This window comes from Hyperoodon ampullatus (assembly GCF_949752795.1).
Source record: "Hyperoodon ampullatus genome assembly, chromosome: 2".
Taxonomy (NCBI): domain Eukaryota; kingdom Metazoa; phylum Chordata; class Mammalia; order Artiodactyla; family Ziphiidae; genus Hyperoodon; species Hyperoodon ampullatus.
Window position 1 is genome coordinate 54,402,809 of NC_136915.1, and position 17,900 is coordinate 54,420,708.

Sequence of the window (17,900 nt, forward strand, 5' to 3'; positions counted from 1 at the left end):
TTAAGTTAAAAAATATCCTATATGCTGATCTTTGCATATCTATGCAAATAGAGATGATAAACTGCCATGCTAGTCTATATGTCAATCTTGTATGACTCTTATAAGCATGAATCTGCTTCCTGGAGCCCAATAAACACTAATCCTGAAAAGTTGATGACACTGAACTGAGATAAATTCACTAGAATACCATCACTCTGTTGAGGCATATTGGTGGCCAAGGTTTTCCCCTCACCATAAAGTTCCAACAGTATTCAACAAGAATGAGTCCAGTTTGGGACATTTTATGTCTGAGATATCTACAGAACATCCTGGCAAAGACATCACTAGGCTTTTTAATTTACCAGACAAATAACAGGCAAGAAATGAGTGAGCAGAGATGCAGATTTAAGATTCATCAACTAGCAGTAGGAGTCAGGAGCATCTTGGTCTTCTTGTAAGTTATATACTACACCACTCTGAGAGTACTGTTCACAGAACTGCAGTCAGTGATCCTGCCTGGGAAGAGTGCTTACAGATTCAGAGTGAAAAGAACATGAAAACTTAAGGGGGAAACACCAGAAAACCAAGAAAATGTGGTGAAACAAAGCCAACAAAGGTTCACCTTCCTTTTCACCCAGTTTTAAGAAGAAAATGATCCATTTATCACTGAAAATTACCACTGAGTGAAATATAATAAAGCAATAGTTCACTAGTTACAGAAATTAGTTTCTCAGTACCTAAGTGTGATTATATGGCAAGCTTCATATTCTAAGGTCCAAAGAACTGTTGAAGTTAACACATATCAGAAATTCTCTGACTTTCTGAATCAAAGAGAGCTCAACCTCAACCAGGAAAGTGAATACAAAATTGCATTAAGTAATGACCTATAAAAGTCATTTAAATATTTATCTCTCACTTGCTTTAAATTAAGTGCTAAAATTAATATATACTATTCTTTAAGTATAATAATGATGCTAAGTATACTCTTCTTTTAATCTAGTAATTAAAATACACAAAAGTTTAAGCACTTAATCAGGTGGTTTAATCTCACATATCAATCAGCCATACTATGTATCTATAGTCAAATCCAAATTATCACCATATTCTTTATATATGAACATACACATTGTAGCTAGAAGAAAACCATCAGCCTCCCCTTTAGAAAGCTGACCTTGCATCTGCAAGTCAATTAAGAACAAATCCATAACTTCCATAAAATTATATTTTCTTTTAAAATATTTCCTTTTGAAATACAATGCTACCCCTGATAGAAGACTAATTTATTTTACTGAAAAGATATGTTCCTGGAAAACTGAATGAAAGATTTGGGGGTTGGGGGGGTTCTGTCCTATTTCTTTCCTACTGTCTTTATTCATTCATTTAATAAATATTCATTAACTGTCTACTATGAGCCAAGCACTATTCTAAGCACTGGTAGATACAGCAATGCATAAGAAAGACAAAGTCCTTAACCTCACGGAGTTTATACTCTGTAGACAATAAACAGATAAACAAAGATATATGAACTATAAAGTCAGTGGTAAGTTTTTTTTTTTTTTTGGCTGCGCCCCACAGCATGTGGGATCTTAGTTCCTGACCAGGGATCGAACCCGAGCCCCTGCAGTGGAAGTGCAGAGTCTTAACCACTGGACTGCCAGGGAAGTCCCAGTGATTAAGTATTATGAGGATAAAGCAAAGGGATAAAAAGCGGTGAAGGCTGCTACTTAAAACAAAGTAATTATAGATGACTTCTCTGAAGAGGGGATATTTGAGTGGATATCTAAATTAAATAAGAAGCAGGTCTTGTGATAGATAGGTCTTGCCAGCAAAGGAAAGTACAAACGGCCTGAGATGGGAATGTGCTCTTCATGTATGAGGAACAACAAAGGCGCTGTGCTATATAGTCAGGGCAGAGTGACAGAGAATGGTGAGAAAGGAGGTCAGAGCGGTAGCCTTACATTGCCTTTTTTTTTTTTTTAATTAAAAACAATACAAATTTATTTGTGAAAACTTTTAAAGTTCTATAATGAAAAATAAATGCCGCCAGGAGAACATTCACAAGACACATTTCAGATTAATGGTTACAAACAGTTGTAGTCAAAGCATTAAGAGACACTGGTAATCATCATGTAATCGTTCTCAAAAGGCACTTTGGTTTTTGAACAGTGGCTACTGATTCTTGATTGAGATTTTCCCAATGTTTTTTTTCTTTCAAGTCACATATGTCATCATCAAAGCTGCTAATGTCCCTTGGAAAATAATATTATTACTTCACTATATACATACTTAGAGAGAAAAGAAACAGCAAGTTTGAGAAAACTATCTTTGTAATAAAAAGCCCATTTCATTCAAACTGGAGAATTTCAGTGTGAGAGAAACTGACCTCAGGAGACAGTACAGAATAAGCCTGTGGTGGTTTTTCCAGTGAGACCGGTAGGCAAAACTGCCCAGTCTTTAATCGTCCATTCTGAAGCATCGGTATCCACTTTTAAATAAAAAGGAAACAATATTAATTTAAATATGTTTGTTATAAAAGTAATTACTTGGAAAATCTGTTTTAAGAACTTGGTATGAGCCAAATTCGTTTCACATCACTAAACACCAAGGGGATTTAATTATGTAGGTAATAATAATAGGTTTTCATAATTCATCTAAAGAAGTTTCCCCAACAATATTTAAGGAGGATCCCCAAAACATTATTACCAACTAACTATGCAATACTTGAATCTATAGCAGGTCCCCATTATCCAAGGGGAAGTTGGTAATAGAAAAGGCCACAAAGTGAATCAATTTTAAACTGGGGTAATAGTGTCAATGTAAATAGGGAAAGAAAGATTTGATTAGATAAGAATGTTGAAAACAAAACTAAAAAGTATGACATAAACTTATTTTCTTACATTTAGCAAAAATTCATGTCATAAGCTGAAGACAAAAGATATGTATCAAACGTTAGTTTTTCTCTTTTAGGTGAAGGCATGCCTTTCTGACAAAATTGTGATAGCACACTATGATGTATTCATCTTAGGTTTACTTTTGTAATTCAATAGTAATGATTTTCAAAAAATACTCAGGCGTTTTAATTAAGGCAATTAAAAAGGGTTTTAATTGCCAAGCGTCTCTTTTAATCATTTTACATTCAAACCATTTTCTTCCGAAGAACCCTTAAAACTGTTACATTTACACAGTACTGTTGGGTAAATATACAATAATCAGGAATAACACCTAAGTGTTTACACATGTTACTTAGTTAATTAATGACACTGGTTAACTGTATTGAGCATTTTCTTGTTATGATGACCCTTCCTAACGAACATGGGGAATCAGATAAGGAATACTCAAATAATAATGAACACCAACTATCTTAAATATTGTTAACTATTTTTAAGATCAAAGGGCTAAATATTTAACAAAAATATACTTACTGTATATCCAACAGGAGTTTCAAGAGGAGTATTTTGTTTTTGTTGACAACTAACATGATAAAATGTAAAAAGCAAGTGATGATGATCAGTTAAAGTAGCAGGGAGTTTAACCTTGATTTCTTCATGAAAATCAGGAGACCTTCATACAAAAACAAAACAAAACATCAATAGTCAGTAATGTGTTCAAAATAAACAATTATTGCATTTGTATGTTTGAGTAATTTTTAAATTAATTTCAGGATTCATGCTCAATTTTTCTCCTAGTCCAAAATATTTTTATTTCCAAACTCAAGTAACTAACCCCTACTTCCAGATGAGGGAGCTGCCACTGTTTCTGAAATTTCTCATCCCATTTTTATTAATGGGTTGAGTAATCCTACTATTTGAAAATTCATTAATAATCGCCACCTTGATGCTGAAATCTTCATTAGATTGGAAACTGTATAAGAGAAGAGACTAGGGCAAGGCTTTCTATATTTATAAACCAATGTGGATACATATTACATAGAAAAAAATAATATGAGCTTTTATAAATGTATATCTTATAACCATACCATAGAAAAACATTTTTCTTTTATAGGAGTACAGCTTCATAGTAAGACTAAATTGTATTAACCTTTTGTTAAAAAAAAAAAGAAAGAAAGAAAAAAGGAATCGTTAGACAACTTGGTATCAAGATGGGCTCTCTATGGAATGTCTTATATCTATCATTCCATAAATGTTACCTAAACATGGACTAGTTGTGTACTGACTGACAGCTTTACAAAAAAAAACAAAAAAAAAGAGGAAAAGTTAAAGAGAAAAAAGAAAAGAAAAAATCAGGGAATCCCCACAAATTGCAATGCATCCCACCATTTAGAAGGGCTCCCAGCTACTAAGGAATACAACAAATTATCATATTTGATCAAACCAATGGCACTTGCATCTCAATATTCATTGAGAGTGGGCCTTAAGAGCATTTTTATAAGATAGCATGGCTGCTATTTATGATATAGACCTAAAAGGGATAGAACCTTAGCATCCCCATCTTCCATATTCAGTTAGTATCTCTCTGTTGTATTCAATGAAAATACATCCAAACCATATAGTTCCAACTACCTTTAAAGTGAAGCCCATCCCACCAGTTAGCGATTTTTCTCTGATGCTAAATACGTCAAATATTCTTCCATCTCAAATAAGCCTCAAAAATGCTAACAGGTGTAGATCTGATCACAGAAAAATTAAGTGGCATAAGGCTTTTAATACCTGTAAGAAAGGTAGCTAATGCTAGCCACCTGAGAATTTGATGACTTTGGTGAATAAAAGATGCTATAGATCTTATTACTGATCTCACTAGTCACCACTGAATTATGAGAAAGTTGAATTTACTAGTAATGTTAGACTGTATCATTTTAATTCTACTAATGCTAAGAGCAACAAAATAAAGACCTAGCCACAAACTGAGATACTTTTAGAAAATACAACCTTCTTTATAAATATCTTTCCTGGCTTCTAGTGCTTTAGTTCATTTCTTTCCTGAAATCATGTTATGTAAAGGCTCTTATGGAAAATTAAACATCTACGAGTTATTCATCAACAAGTATTTTTAATTACCCACCATTAGGCTAAGCACTGTGTTACTTTTGTGGTGGTTTTAAAGATGGACATAAGAAAAATAACCCTCAAAAATATATAATTCAGTAGAAATATAAGTAAGACACACATATATCAATAGCTATGCTATAAAGCAGGGGTTGGCAAACTATGGCCATAGGCCAAATCCAGTCCACTACTTCATTTGTATAGCCTACAAACTAAAAAATGATTTTTATATTTTTAAGTGCTTAAAAAAATTCCAAAGAATAATATTTCACTTGAGATATTAAATGAAATTCAAATTTCAGGGTCCATAAATAAAATTTTATTGGAAGACAGCCATGCCCATTTATTTGCAATTTACTGTACATGGCTACTTTTGCACTACAACAGCAAGGTTGAGTAGTTGTAAGAGACCAGATGGCACACAAGGCCTAAAATATATACTATTTGGCCCTTTTTAGAAAAGTCTGCTGACCCCTGGTATACAGCATATAAGGTTAAGTGCTTCAAGAACAGAGCTGAATTGATTACTTCAAGTTTTAGATCAGGGAACTGTCATTTAGGAAGAGATATATGATATGGGCCTTAAAGTATGAGTAGGAGTTAAATTAGAGGGAATCAGTATTACAACAGAAAAGAGATCCAAGAAAGGCCCAGAAACAGGACAGCACAAGATATGCTTGGTAATGAGGCAGAAATACAATCATCAAGATGTAAAAGATGACTGTATGTTAGACAAAATAAGAAGGAAGGCAAGAATGTCTTACATTTGAGTCAGAGCAACTGGAAAAATCGTAGTACGATTAATAAAAATAAAGAGTCAGACAGAGATTGGCTTAGGAAGAGAGTCAAGAACAAATACATGGAAATTGAGAAGGCAGCAGGCACTCGAATGAATATGCCTAAAAGGCCACTGAAAATACACATCTGTATCTCAGAAAGAAAGTTATGAGAGAAAATAAACAGCGAACAGTCCACATAAAGGTAAAAGTGGTAGTATTTTCATTGAATGTAACTCTGGAAATACATATAAGATTATTTAGGGAAAGAATATTATAGAAAAAGAAGGATAAAGGCAAAACTTTAGTGTTTTGTGTGGAAGGCCTATGTTTTAAAGAAAAAGAAAAATTAGAATAATTACTATTTTTAAAAAAAGTGTTCAAAGGGATAAAAGGAAACCAAGAGAGGGCCATAAAATAAAGGTGAGAAAGAAGAAAGTTTTAAGGAGGGTAAGGAAAAAACATGCTACACAACAGCACTGAAGAAAGACTTTTTTTTAAGTATAGGAAACAACTTTTGTGGCAATAAGAGATGGAGCCAATGAAACAGAAGATGATGCAAGAAAAGGAATAACTGATAGAGTCACATTCTGAAGAGCCTGGATAAGATCGTTTTGAGAGCAGAGATGAAAAGATCCACACGGAGGAAGGTGTGGGCCATTACCACCTTTGAAACAGAGGAAAGGCAGATCTGCATGGAGACAATTTGAGGTGAAGAGCACAGAAGCTGATAGATCTCAAGTTAGATGGTTTCAATCAACTTCATAAAGTAGGAACACTAAGAGTTAAAGCAAACAGAAAAGAAGTAGGAGCTAGAGAAAGGGGAAGAAAAGCTTAAAATAGCTACTGCCAAATGGGAGAGAAGGTAAAAAAGTGACGACAAAAAAATTTACCAAAGAACAGAGGGGCCAAAAGAAGATAAAATACGATAAAATAAATTACTGTAGCCCCATCATATGATAAAATAACATCAATTTGTGACAGCCCTGATTGGCACAATTTTGTGTTTTTTCTCCAGTAGCATTCGATAATCAAAGCAAAAGAAGGGGGAGAGAGAGGTGAAGGAGGGGGATGGGGAGGGAGGGCAGGAGGAAGAGGAGGAGGAGGGGGAGGAGGAGGGGAAAGAAAGTAGAAGTTAAAGTTTATCCAGAGTTAACAATCAATTCCCAAAGAAGTAAAAGGGAAAGTCACTGAGTCGAAGATTTATTGGATGTTGCACCAATTTAACTGACTAATGAGTGCAAGCTTAGTAAAGAGTTAAGTAAAACTACAAAGTGTCAGGTAAAAATAACAGGGAAAGACCAAAGGACCAGAGGCCATAATGATAATCAATAACAATATAATAAAAATGAAAGGATCAGAGAATTTGACAGAAAAGATGTTTTGTGCATAGTCTTATATTTGAGATGTCTACGGAGAGAATGTGCATCTACAGGTTGAAAATTATAACTTTGATGTCAGCTGTCTTGAATTTGCACATCCAGTGCAGCAAAGCATTTGGTAAACACACTAACGTGAGTGCTAACAATGCCACTGAGAAGTGAGAAACTTTGAAAGAAATATTTGAATTCAGTACCTGTTATGATATACTACGGCTGTATAGGCTTCCTTTGAAAATTCTGAACAGCTAGATTTACCAAAGATTACCTGTAACAAATAACAGCATGTTGAAACTTTGTTGTAATAAATGCTGGATGTTTCAAATCTATGTAAGAATTTGTCTGATTTAATAACTGAGAACAATGGGCAAAATAAGCCCAATGAAGAACAATGTGCCTATAAGGTCCATTGCTTAACTGTAAATTTCTTTTCAACTATAGACCCATCTGACATTCAAACATTCAAAAAGTTTCTATCCATTATATTTATATCTATTGGGTAATAAGGTACATTTCTTTCCTTTTTCTTAAAGAAGGTAAAGAATTCATTTTAAAATCTAGATGTAGCACATCATTTGGAATTTACATAAGAAATACGATCCTAGAATGGTGGCATATATCTACTATATAAATTGGTGGCTTCTTCACTAAAACAACAGTCATTCTGAATGTCAAATATAAATTATTTATAAATGATATTAAAATACCCTAATTTAGGTCAAGCTATGTACCCTTTAACTTCCAGTACTCCCTGCAAGCTACTAAATGGAAGAGGAGCTCCATTCTTATATTCTTACTTATGTGTTTGTTTTTTTCCAAATCCACCACATTAAAAAAAAAAATACAATACTACTACAATACTTTGGAGAAGGTTTAAAGGTAAAATAATTCAGTCTTGTATATCTGCCTCTAGAATTCTACCAAGCAATACTATGGTTAATAAGGGCAGCAGATTACATAAATGGCTTAATGATGTCAAGGTCATAGCTATGATTACTATGTGACAGGTTTACAATGTTATCTAGTCATAGATTAAACTTTTAAGTCTGGCCAGTCATCTCTACACATGCATGAATAGGCATGTGGACATGTCATCACACTTCTATCACACAACTGGTAAAACAACTCAAAGTTTATTCCTTATTCCTTATACAAACTTTATTCCTTATAGTTGCACCATCCTTAAATAAAAAGAACATAATAACAGATATCTGTGTTTCTTTTTGCAACATTTCAAGCAGGTCCTTTTATTTTAAGGGTATGCAAAAGTGTAATAATTATGACTCTCCTGTATATGTCTAATTTCATCAATTTCTAAGACTACATTACTATGTTTTTATAAAAATGCTGTTCCAGTGCCACAATTATGAAGTTTATGATTTTATCATATCAAGATTGTATGATCAAAATATTATCTTAAGATCCATTTGGACAGTCTTCATTTTTAAAAAAATAAGCAAATACAATGTATCTGTGTTTATACATTATTTCAAACTAGCCACTCTCATAACATAAAAGCATTATATTTTCATATCACTAATAATACACAAGAGAAAGGAATGCAGTACCTTTTTTTCCCTCTGAGAAGCTATTGTTTTTCAAAAAGTAACTTATTTTCATAACATGCAATGATGTAAAGTGAAAGTGTTCCTTTGACCATTTAACATGTATTTTTAATCATTCATCAACATAGACTGAGCATCAATTATCCCAAGCACTATGATAGGCAAGATACAGATATGAGTAAGACATGGTCCTTGCCCTCAAGGAGCTCACAGTCTAGTGGTCGAGATAAAGAAACAAGCATATAACCATAAAATGAAACAGCCCATAAAAGAAGTGAGAAGACACTAAGGTAGCACCAAAAGAAGGAGTGGTCTAACTGCCGATATGGCTGGACGCAGCTGGGGCTCTGTAGAGGAGGCTATATGTATGCTAAGACAAGGAAGAGTTTGTTAGGCAAAAAATAAAAACAAATTATTTTACATATACTACATTTGTCATAAGCTCAAATTCATATGGCCATTCACATATAGGATAACGAAGCCATCTATTTTCACAATCCAGCATCTTTTCATTGACTATGATTAGTACATTCATTCCTTTGGCAGAAATGAAGAGCTAGTAAAAAGCATGAAATGCTCATTCCAAACCTCAAAAATAAATTCTACATTTATTGAACAAATATTTATTCAGCATGTATTACATGCAAGGATCTGGAACAGCTGCCATAGAAGAATACAAAGATGAATAATTTGTGCTTGCTGCTATCAAGATCTATAAATGTTGATGAAACTGAGGCTACAGTGGAAAGGAAAATATATAGTTTTCTTAGTAAGTATTGTAGAAAATCAAAAGAACTTGATTCAAATGACTGCCATAGAAGGCTAAAATAAAACTCTGTAAACAGTGCACCTGTTCTTAGCACATTTTCATTCCACTAGGGTTCTTTCAGAGGCTGAACATCTACAGTGATAGATGTGCTCCTACTCCATAAATTGAAAATCTACTTTCATGGAACCTGAATTTACTAGTGTCCCACAAATCCTAAATGACAATGTGGGCAGTCAAGAACCTCCCCAATCTAGCCTCAATCTACTATTCCTGACTTATCTTGCATTGCTCTGGCTCACTGGCAACTCACCACTCTACCTCTGTTGAAGGACATTCTCCAACTTGAATTGCTCTCCTTTCCCCGCAGTCTAGACAGATCCACTGCTATGAACATTTTAACCACCTTTGAGGCATTCTCTCCTTCCTCTGAACACCTATACCTTTGAAACCCTATACTACCAATCTTCTAATAATTAGCACATACCTTGGTTATAAATATTGGCTGCAAAATGTAATCCTTTGGGGAGATTTAAAAATACTGATATCTGCCTGGTATCCCACCCCAGAGATTATAATGTAATTGGAATGAGATTGTCTGGGCATTGGTATTTTTAAAAGCTCCCAAGTGAGTGTAAAATGTAGCCAAAGTTAAGAACTACTGCCAGAGTTTCTCAACAAAGATGGGAAGAATCATACAAATTAGAATCACCTGGGGAGCATTTTCAAACTATACCACAACCCTATAACACTACCCACCACTTTCCACCTCCCTTACCTGGCCTTTCATTCTAAAGGCGGGGAATCAGGATCATAGATGGAAGAATAGAGAAGAGGTATCTGCTCTGTTAGAGTACCCTAGGTGATTCTGATCTGGCCCTCTTCTGAAGTTCATTATTTTAAAATTTTATGTATTCTTAATATCCTCTAGATTATGCCTTATTCATCTTTGTATCTCTGGGAGTGCCTAACATATACCAAGTCCTCAATAAATAAGACTTCAAATAAACTCATTACTACCTGTACAGGAAGTAATGAAGTCAGAAATTTTGTTTGCAAGATCACATTAATTTCCAGTTTAGAGCTGCCAACCAAGTGATTACCCTCCCCCTGCAAAAAAAGGTCTATTTGAACTGTATATGAAGAATAGGAAATGTAAAGAACATTTCTTACCGGCATGGCATTGCTAGGATCCTCCCCATACATAAACTGGACTTTAACGGTTATATTTCTGGCAGAACCTTGACGGTTGGCAAAATTGAGACTCTGAGGGTATATGTAGAGAAGGTTTCTGTGAAGGCAATAGTATACATGACAGTGAATACATATCTAAAAACACTATATATCACTACTACACACCACAAAAGAAATAGATGAACAAATATTGAATTATTAGCATTTGCTAGACACTATGCTATTTTCACATACAATGTTTGATTAGATCCTTAGAGTAGTCATTCAAACAGACAGCAATCAAATATACCCCCCTTTTGCAGATGAACTGAGGCCCAGAAAAGTTAAGAGATTTTCACATACTATCAAATAAGTGGCAAAGCCAAAATGAGAATACAGTTCAGTCAGACTTAAAAATGCACGTTCTTGGGGCTTCCCTGGTGGCGCACTGGTTGAGAGTCCGCCCACCGATTCAGGGGACACGGGTTCGTGCCCCGGTCCGGGAAGATCCCACATGCCACGGAGCGGCTAGGCCTGTGAGCCATGGCCGCTGGGCCTGCGCGTCCGGAGCCTGTGCTCCGCAGCGGGAGAGGCCACAACAGTGAGAGGCCCGCGTACCGCAAAAAGAAAAAAAAAAAAAAATGCACGTTCTTTCCTCTAGAAGAGGCTACTGGGAAATAAACATGTATGAACAGAAACATTATTAAGAAGTTAAAAGACAGTACTAATATTATCTTAGTTTCTCCAAGCAGATATAAATAGGATGACATTTAGAAATCAGGCTTTTTGTATAGATGTGATCAAGGTTTTAAGAGGTATAATATTCTACATTATTATTCAAAAACACATATGATAATACGGTAGGTATAACAGTATTAGGTAGTTACTATGAGAAAATCACATATTACTCTACTATTATTTGACTTCATGTCCAGTTGCATCTTACACAGCTTTAATAGTCCCTGCTGCCAACAGAGAGATGAGAAATAATTCAAGGAAAGGCACCAAAAGAGAGGGCTTAAAAAAAAAAAAAAGAAAAAGATTGAGAGTTACTTTACCTGAAAACTAGTGCTTGCTCAGAGCTGATGAACAAGACTTCAAGCATAATAAAACCCTCCTCATCAACTGCTAGGACAATGAAAATAGGTCTAAATTTTCTAGAAGGTGGTAGGGCAATATAGAAATTTTAAATGAACATACTCTTTGACCCAACAAACCCACCTCTAGTCTAAGGAGAGAACTGCACATATGTACAAATGGTTGTGTTCAAAGAAATTCATGACATTTTTTATATTAGGAAATAATTATAAAGAAACATGTTCATCAGTACTGGACTAATTAATTAAATTAAGATATACTAAAAGAAGAATACATTTCAGAGTCCCCAAAAATGACAATATGCAGCAGTATTTATTAATGCAGAAAGAAATACCCAGCATGTTGGATGAAAAAAAGGTTGCAGGGCAGGATGTATAGTGGCATTAACCTACTTACGGAAAACTGTGAAGAAATAATGGCTGAAAACTTCTCTAATCTGAGGAAGGAAACAGACATCCAGATCCAGGAAATTCAGAGAGTTCCAAATAAGATGAACTCAAAGAGACCCACACCAAGACACATTATTATTAAAATGTCAAAAGTTAAAAACAAGAAGATAAAAAGAGGTAAAATATATCACACATCTAATGGCACGGAAATACCTATAAACAAGACCATTTCAAAACAATGCTGTGTTGTGAGCGAAGTATGCAGAAGCTATGGGAGGAACAGACAGGTACTTAGTTGATCATGGAGAAGTCTTTTCATCTACTCCCTTTGCAATACATTTGTAGAAGAATTATTGATATTTTTGTGTAGATTTTTCCAGAGGCTGGATTTTACTGACTGCACACTGTAGTGACATTTAACATGTTCCTCTGTGTTTTCTATGAATTGAGAGTTGAATCTAGAGCCTTGGTCAAATTTTGGTGGCAAGATCACTTCATAAATGGTACTGTGTCCTTCTATCAGGAGGAAAATGTTTGGTTGTTGTTTCATTTTTTGTGCAATTAGTAGACAATGATGACCAATGCCTAAATCCATTAACTCATTAAGGATTGCCAAAAGGTGATATTCTATCATTGCTTCTTTATTTAACAGCTGGAATATCTCTATGAAGAGCACTTTTCCTTATCTACTATTTGCTTTGCCAGTGAGCCATTATATGAGAGGCAAGAATAAATGCTTGATCCTTTTCCATTAGCTGCCAGTTTTCAAAATAATCAGTTGGTACATTACATTCCTCTAAAAGGATCAACTGTGTCTTTTTTTAAAAGCATCACTTATAAACTCATGGACCAAACATATTAACAGGTTTCAATATTTTGCAGTTATCATCTTTATTGGTGTTCAAATTGTACCATCTTTGACAGGTGAAAAGGTCGATTCAAACTGGCTCATGATTCCTTTTGATTCAGTCATAATAGTCTTTGACGGCTTCTTACTATCTGTTACGAGAAGACCTTCCAGGCTCTTCTTGTACACTTTCTTCCCAAACCTGGAATCAGCCACTTCTCCAAGGAGTTGGTGTTTTTGAATGGGTAATGTTTTTCCAGGCCACTCATTGTGGGTTATTCATTGTTTCTAGGCCTTTTAAAGTTGAAAGAGTTAGGGGAAAATGCTTTTAACATGAAATGTATCCTGAGTTCATAGTGATAATCCAAATTCAAATTCAAGAATACAAGGTTTTTATTTATTCTTTTCTGTCTTGCACCTATATATCATTTTTCCTGTGCTGAGAACCATTCTCAAGGACATCAACTATAAGAGGACTAGAATATCACTTAATTACTCTCTTTGTGTATTATTCCAACAAAGGAGTCTTAAGGAACTTCAAGATTATGTGGTCATCCAGAAGAGGATGAGCCTACAAAGACTGATAAGGCACCCACAAAGAAACAGAGGGAAAACCATGAAAGTACAGTGGCAAGGAAGCCCAAGGAAGAAATAACAAGCAGAATTATAAGAGTTAAGTGTCAAATGCCATTCACAGACCAAATGAGGTAAGAAATGAAAAATGTCAACTGAATTTAGCAACTTCAAAGTCACTGGAAATCTCAGGCTGAAAACAGACAAAAGTAGGTTTAAAGAGTAAGTAGGAGGTAAGAAAATGAAATAAGTGAAATTCTGAAGAGTGTAGCTGAGAATGGGAGAAAGATAATGCAATAGTTGGAGACAGAACATAGGGATTTGGGAAGCTTTTTAAGATCGGAAAGGTTTAAGTTTGATTAAATCCTAATGAAAAGAATTTAGTTGAGACAGAGTTTGCATACACTAGAACAAGAATGTAAGATTCCTGAAATGGTGGGAGAGAACAGGATCCAAAGCACATGATAACAGATCAGCCTTTATTATGTTTATAATGCCTCATTGTGACATTTATTGAGTATGCAGTATACTAGATACTGAGAATATAGAGATAAAAGACAAAGTCCTTGACTTCATAGAACTCACAGTCTGGAGGGAGAATAAGACAGGCAAATACTTATAATGTAGTATGATAAATGCTATGAACACAGAATGTCACTGGGGCCACAAGAGGACTTGAAACTAAAGAATCTGCCCATAAATTTCAGTGAGAAATTTTCAAATAGGATAGACATGCAAAACACACAGAAAAGCAAAACACATCATGCCTTCCCCCACCCCTCAATGTCTGCATTTGGATTACTACTGTTTTAGCTTTGTGGATATGGACATAACTGGCCCCTTCCCATCTTTCTTAGAAAGCCTCACTTTACCTCCCCACATAACATCACTTTGTTATTCCATTCACAACTATTAAATAATCTGCTTAAGATAATCCTAAATTATCTTGTTTGTTTGTACATTATTTCTTGTTTATGTATCTCCTTAAATAAAGCCCAAATTCCATGAGGGCAAGTACCCTACGAATCTAGTTAACTGCTATATTTCCAATGCCTAGAATAGTTCCTCATATGAATAAATGACTGATTGAATGAATGAATGAATAGTACAGAACTCACATAATATTTAGTTACTTAACTCTTCTGGAGTTTGAATTTTCATATGAAATGCGAATTAATTGAACATTAAGCTATGCTTGATTTCTAATATAAGCAATACAATTTTAAATTCAACTTGTCTATGAAGGTGAAAGGCATGCGTTTAGCCTAGACTCTTTTTCATTTGACTGCTAACTCCACTAATAAATTTCCACATAAACCCAGTAAGTCTTTACCGTGCATTTATTTTTTTTTTTTTTTTTTTATTTTTTTTTTTTTTTTTTTTTTTTTGTGGTACGCGGGCCTCTCACTGCTGTGGCCTCTCCCATTGCGGAGCACAGGCTCCGGACGCGCAGGCTCAGCGGCCATGGCTCACGGGCCCAGCCGCTCCGCGGCATGTGGGATCCTCCCAGACCGGGGCACGAACCCGCTTCCCCTGCATCGGCAGGCGGACTCTCAACCACTGCGCCACCAGGGAAGCCCTACCGTGCATTTATAATACTCCTTCAGGGGAATTTTAAATCAGCAGAGAGAAGGTAGATCAATGAAAAGTGTTGAGTTGCTGAGATAGCTGACTGACCTTTTTTAAGGCTGAATTCATATTTCACCACCTCCTCAAAATAAATTCCAGATTAAATCAAAGTTTTAAATAATAAAAATAAAACCATAAAAGTATTAGAAAACCTTTAAAGAGAACATATTTTATATGTGAGGAAGGCATTTCTTTTTTTTTTTTTTTTTTTTTTGCGGTACTTGGGCCTCTCACTGTTGTGGTCTCTCCCGTTGCGGAGCACAGGCTCCGGACGCGCAGGCTCAGCGGCCATGGTTCACGGGCCCAGGTGCTCTGCGGCACGTGGGATGTTCCCGGACCAGGGCACGAACCCGTGTCCCCTGCATCGGCAGGCGGACTCTCAACCACTGCGCCACCAGGGAAGCCCGAGGAAGGCATTTCTGAGCATGATCCACAAAAAATCATAAAAGACAAATTTTAAAGCCTCTACAGAGCAAGGGATACCATAAATACAAGTGGAAGACAAAGGACAAATTGGAAGAACACTGCTTCTACACACATGACAAAGAGTTAGTATCCATCACATGTAAATAATTCCTAAAATTATTCAGAAAGAGACAAACAAAAAATGGGTGCGGAGTTTGATGGGGGGAGGGAGACTTAGATAATTCTCAGGTAATTCACAAAGAGAGCAAGACAGACAGCAAAATAAACTAGATTTATGTGCCTACTAGGTTTATCAATATTTTTTGTCTTTGTCAATTTAAAGCATTGGTAAAAATTCATGGGAAAAGAGGAACTCTCGTATACTCTTGGTAGGGATATAAATTGGCACAATCCTTTTAAAGGATAATCTGACAAGAGAAATCTACTTTGAAAGTTAACATCTATGAACTTATCATATGAAAATATCTATACACAAATATAAACACCTTTTCTATGCATATTGTTTGTAATCAGAAAATTGCAAGCAACTGAAATGATCATTGACAGGCAGATGATTAAATTAAGGTGCATCCATATAATAAAAGATTGTGCAGCCATTTAAAAGGATATGGTAAATCTATAGGCACTCATATGAAAATAAATTTTAAAATGTTATGGTCTTGAATCAATTTATATATATAACACAAGTTATACATAACACACTCCCATTTGTGTTAAAAAAAAATTACATTTAGGTAGTCATCCAAGGGAACTGGTATGATAGACCCCAAAATGTTAATAGGGAAGAGTCAGCATTTTTATTTTTTATAGGTTTTTCAAATATCTGAGTTTCCACAATAAATACTTTCAAAATAACAAATTAACATTTATTAATAGTGAACATGAGAAAAAAGCTAAGATAAATAAAATGATTCCTTCGAAGGTCACTCATCTTCTGGACCTCTGCTGTCCAATAATATGGTCTAGTGAGACTATAGAGTACTTGATGTGTACCTGTTCTAACTGAGATATCCTGAAAGTATAAAATACATACTAGATTTGGATTAAACAAAACATACTATTAAAATTAATTTCACTTGTTTCTTTTCAGTTTTTTACACATATAGCTCACACTATATTTCCATTGGACAGTGCTGTTCTGGACAAAGAGAGGAAAAGGGAGCTAATGTATTGATATTACTCTGGCATTATTGTTTAGTTACTATAAATATTTCTATTTATAAATATGCTTTTCTCAGTTACTTTTAGAATCTTTCTACCGAATATATTAATTCAAAAACAAATGACCACAGTTTAAAAGGAAGAAATTACTAGTGATACTATATTCAACAGACCCAAAATGCCTTGTGTTTTGTTTGGAACTCAAATCTCCATAAGATTGCACAACCTGGGGGAGGATAAGGGACTTTGCTTTACTTAGAATTCAAACAAAGCTCCCAAATGTCCTAAAATTCTATGCAGCTAAGAAATTTTGTATGTTAGTTCTTTGAAACTAGGAATTCTTAAATTAGGTCTTAATTTTGCTTAGTTTCTTATTTTCTTTGGCATAAAAATTTTAAGTTATTGTAACATTACTGGTTACATCTCATCAGGGTTCTATTTAAACAGGCACAAGTTCAAGCAAAGATTAGATTCTGCCTTTAACAATGTGTACTCAGACGGGGGCATTAAAAGCTAGATGTAAAAATCATTTACAAAATTACTACTTTCATTACATTTCCCATGTTGACACTCTTCCACAGCTTGTAATTAGGCAAATTATTTATTTTAATTATATTCAATAACATGTCAAACTATGGTAAGAAAAAAAATTATCCAGATATTTCTACCCAGAGACAATATACTATAAACCAAGAATATGCAACCGCTGCCTCTAATCTATCTTTTAGTGTTACATGTGAGGAAATACATAAATTGTGCAAAAAGTGTCAATACTCCAGCAGAGTAACCAAATAGAAGGAAATTCCTTCACACAGCCTTTCTTTGGTATTAATGTCTAGTTACTTTCATGCACTGGAAGGGAATACTTTTCAAATTCCTTTCTCTGAAAAGAACCTCCTATATCAAAAAGGCGTATCTATTATATGCAAATTTTGTGTTTGAAAAACTCCCATGTTAAGACTTTATCATTATCTTACTCATTCAATAAAAATGTACGGTTTCTCCAGCATGTTAGGCATTGTACTAAAGTGCTATACAGGATATAAATTTAAAACAGATATAGATCTTACCAATGAACAGCTTATAGTACAATAGAGACAAGAAGCTGGCCCATCTCCATTCCCCCTCAACTAGAA

At 34.8% G+C, this 17,900-nt stretch overlaps 1 protein-coding gene across 9 annotated transcripts in view; it reads right to left on the reverse strand.

Annotated features, from left to right (window-relative positions):
* DOCK7 (dedicator of cytokinesis 7) overlaps window positions 1–17,900 on the reverse strand; it is a gene marked incomplete at its 5' end in the record, with an annotated part of 199,434 nt that overhangs the window by 101,193 nt on the left and 80,341 nt on the right. For all 9 annotated transcript variants that reach the window (XM_079728572.1, XM_079728574.1, XM_079728571.1 and 6 more), the window contains 4 exons: window positions 2,363–2,464; window positions 3,402–3,540; window positions 7,335–7,405; window positions 10,642–10,759. In XM_079728572.1, the coding sequence (XP_079584698.1) occupies window positions 2,363–2,464; window positions 3,402–3,540; window positions 7,335–7,405; window positions 10,642–10,759 (430 nt within the window). The remainder of the gene's footprint in view (window positions 1–2,362; window positions 2,465–3,401; window positions 3,541–7,334; window positions 7,406–10,641; window positions 10,760–17,900) is intronic.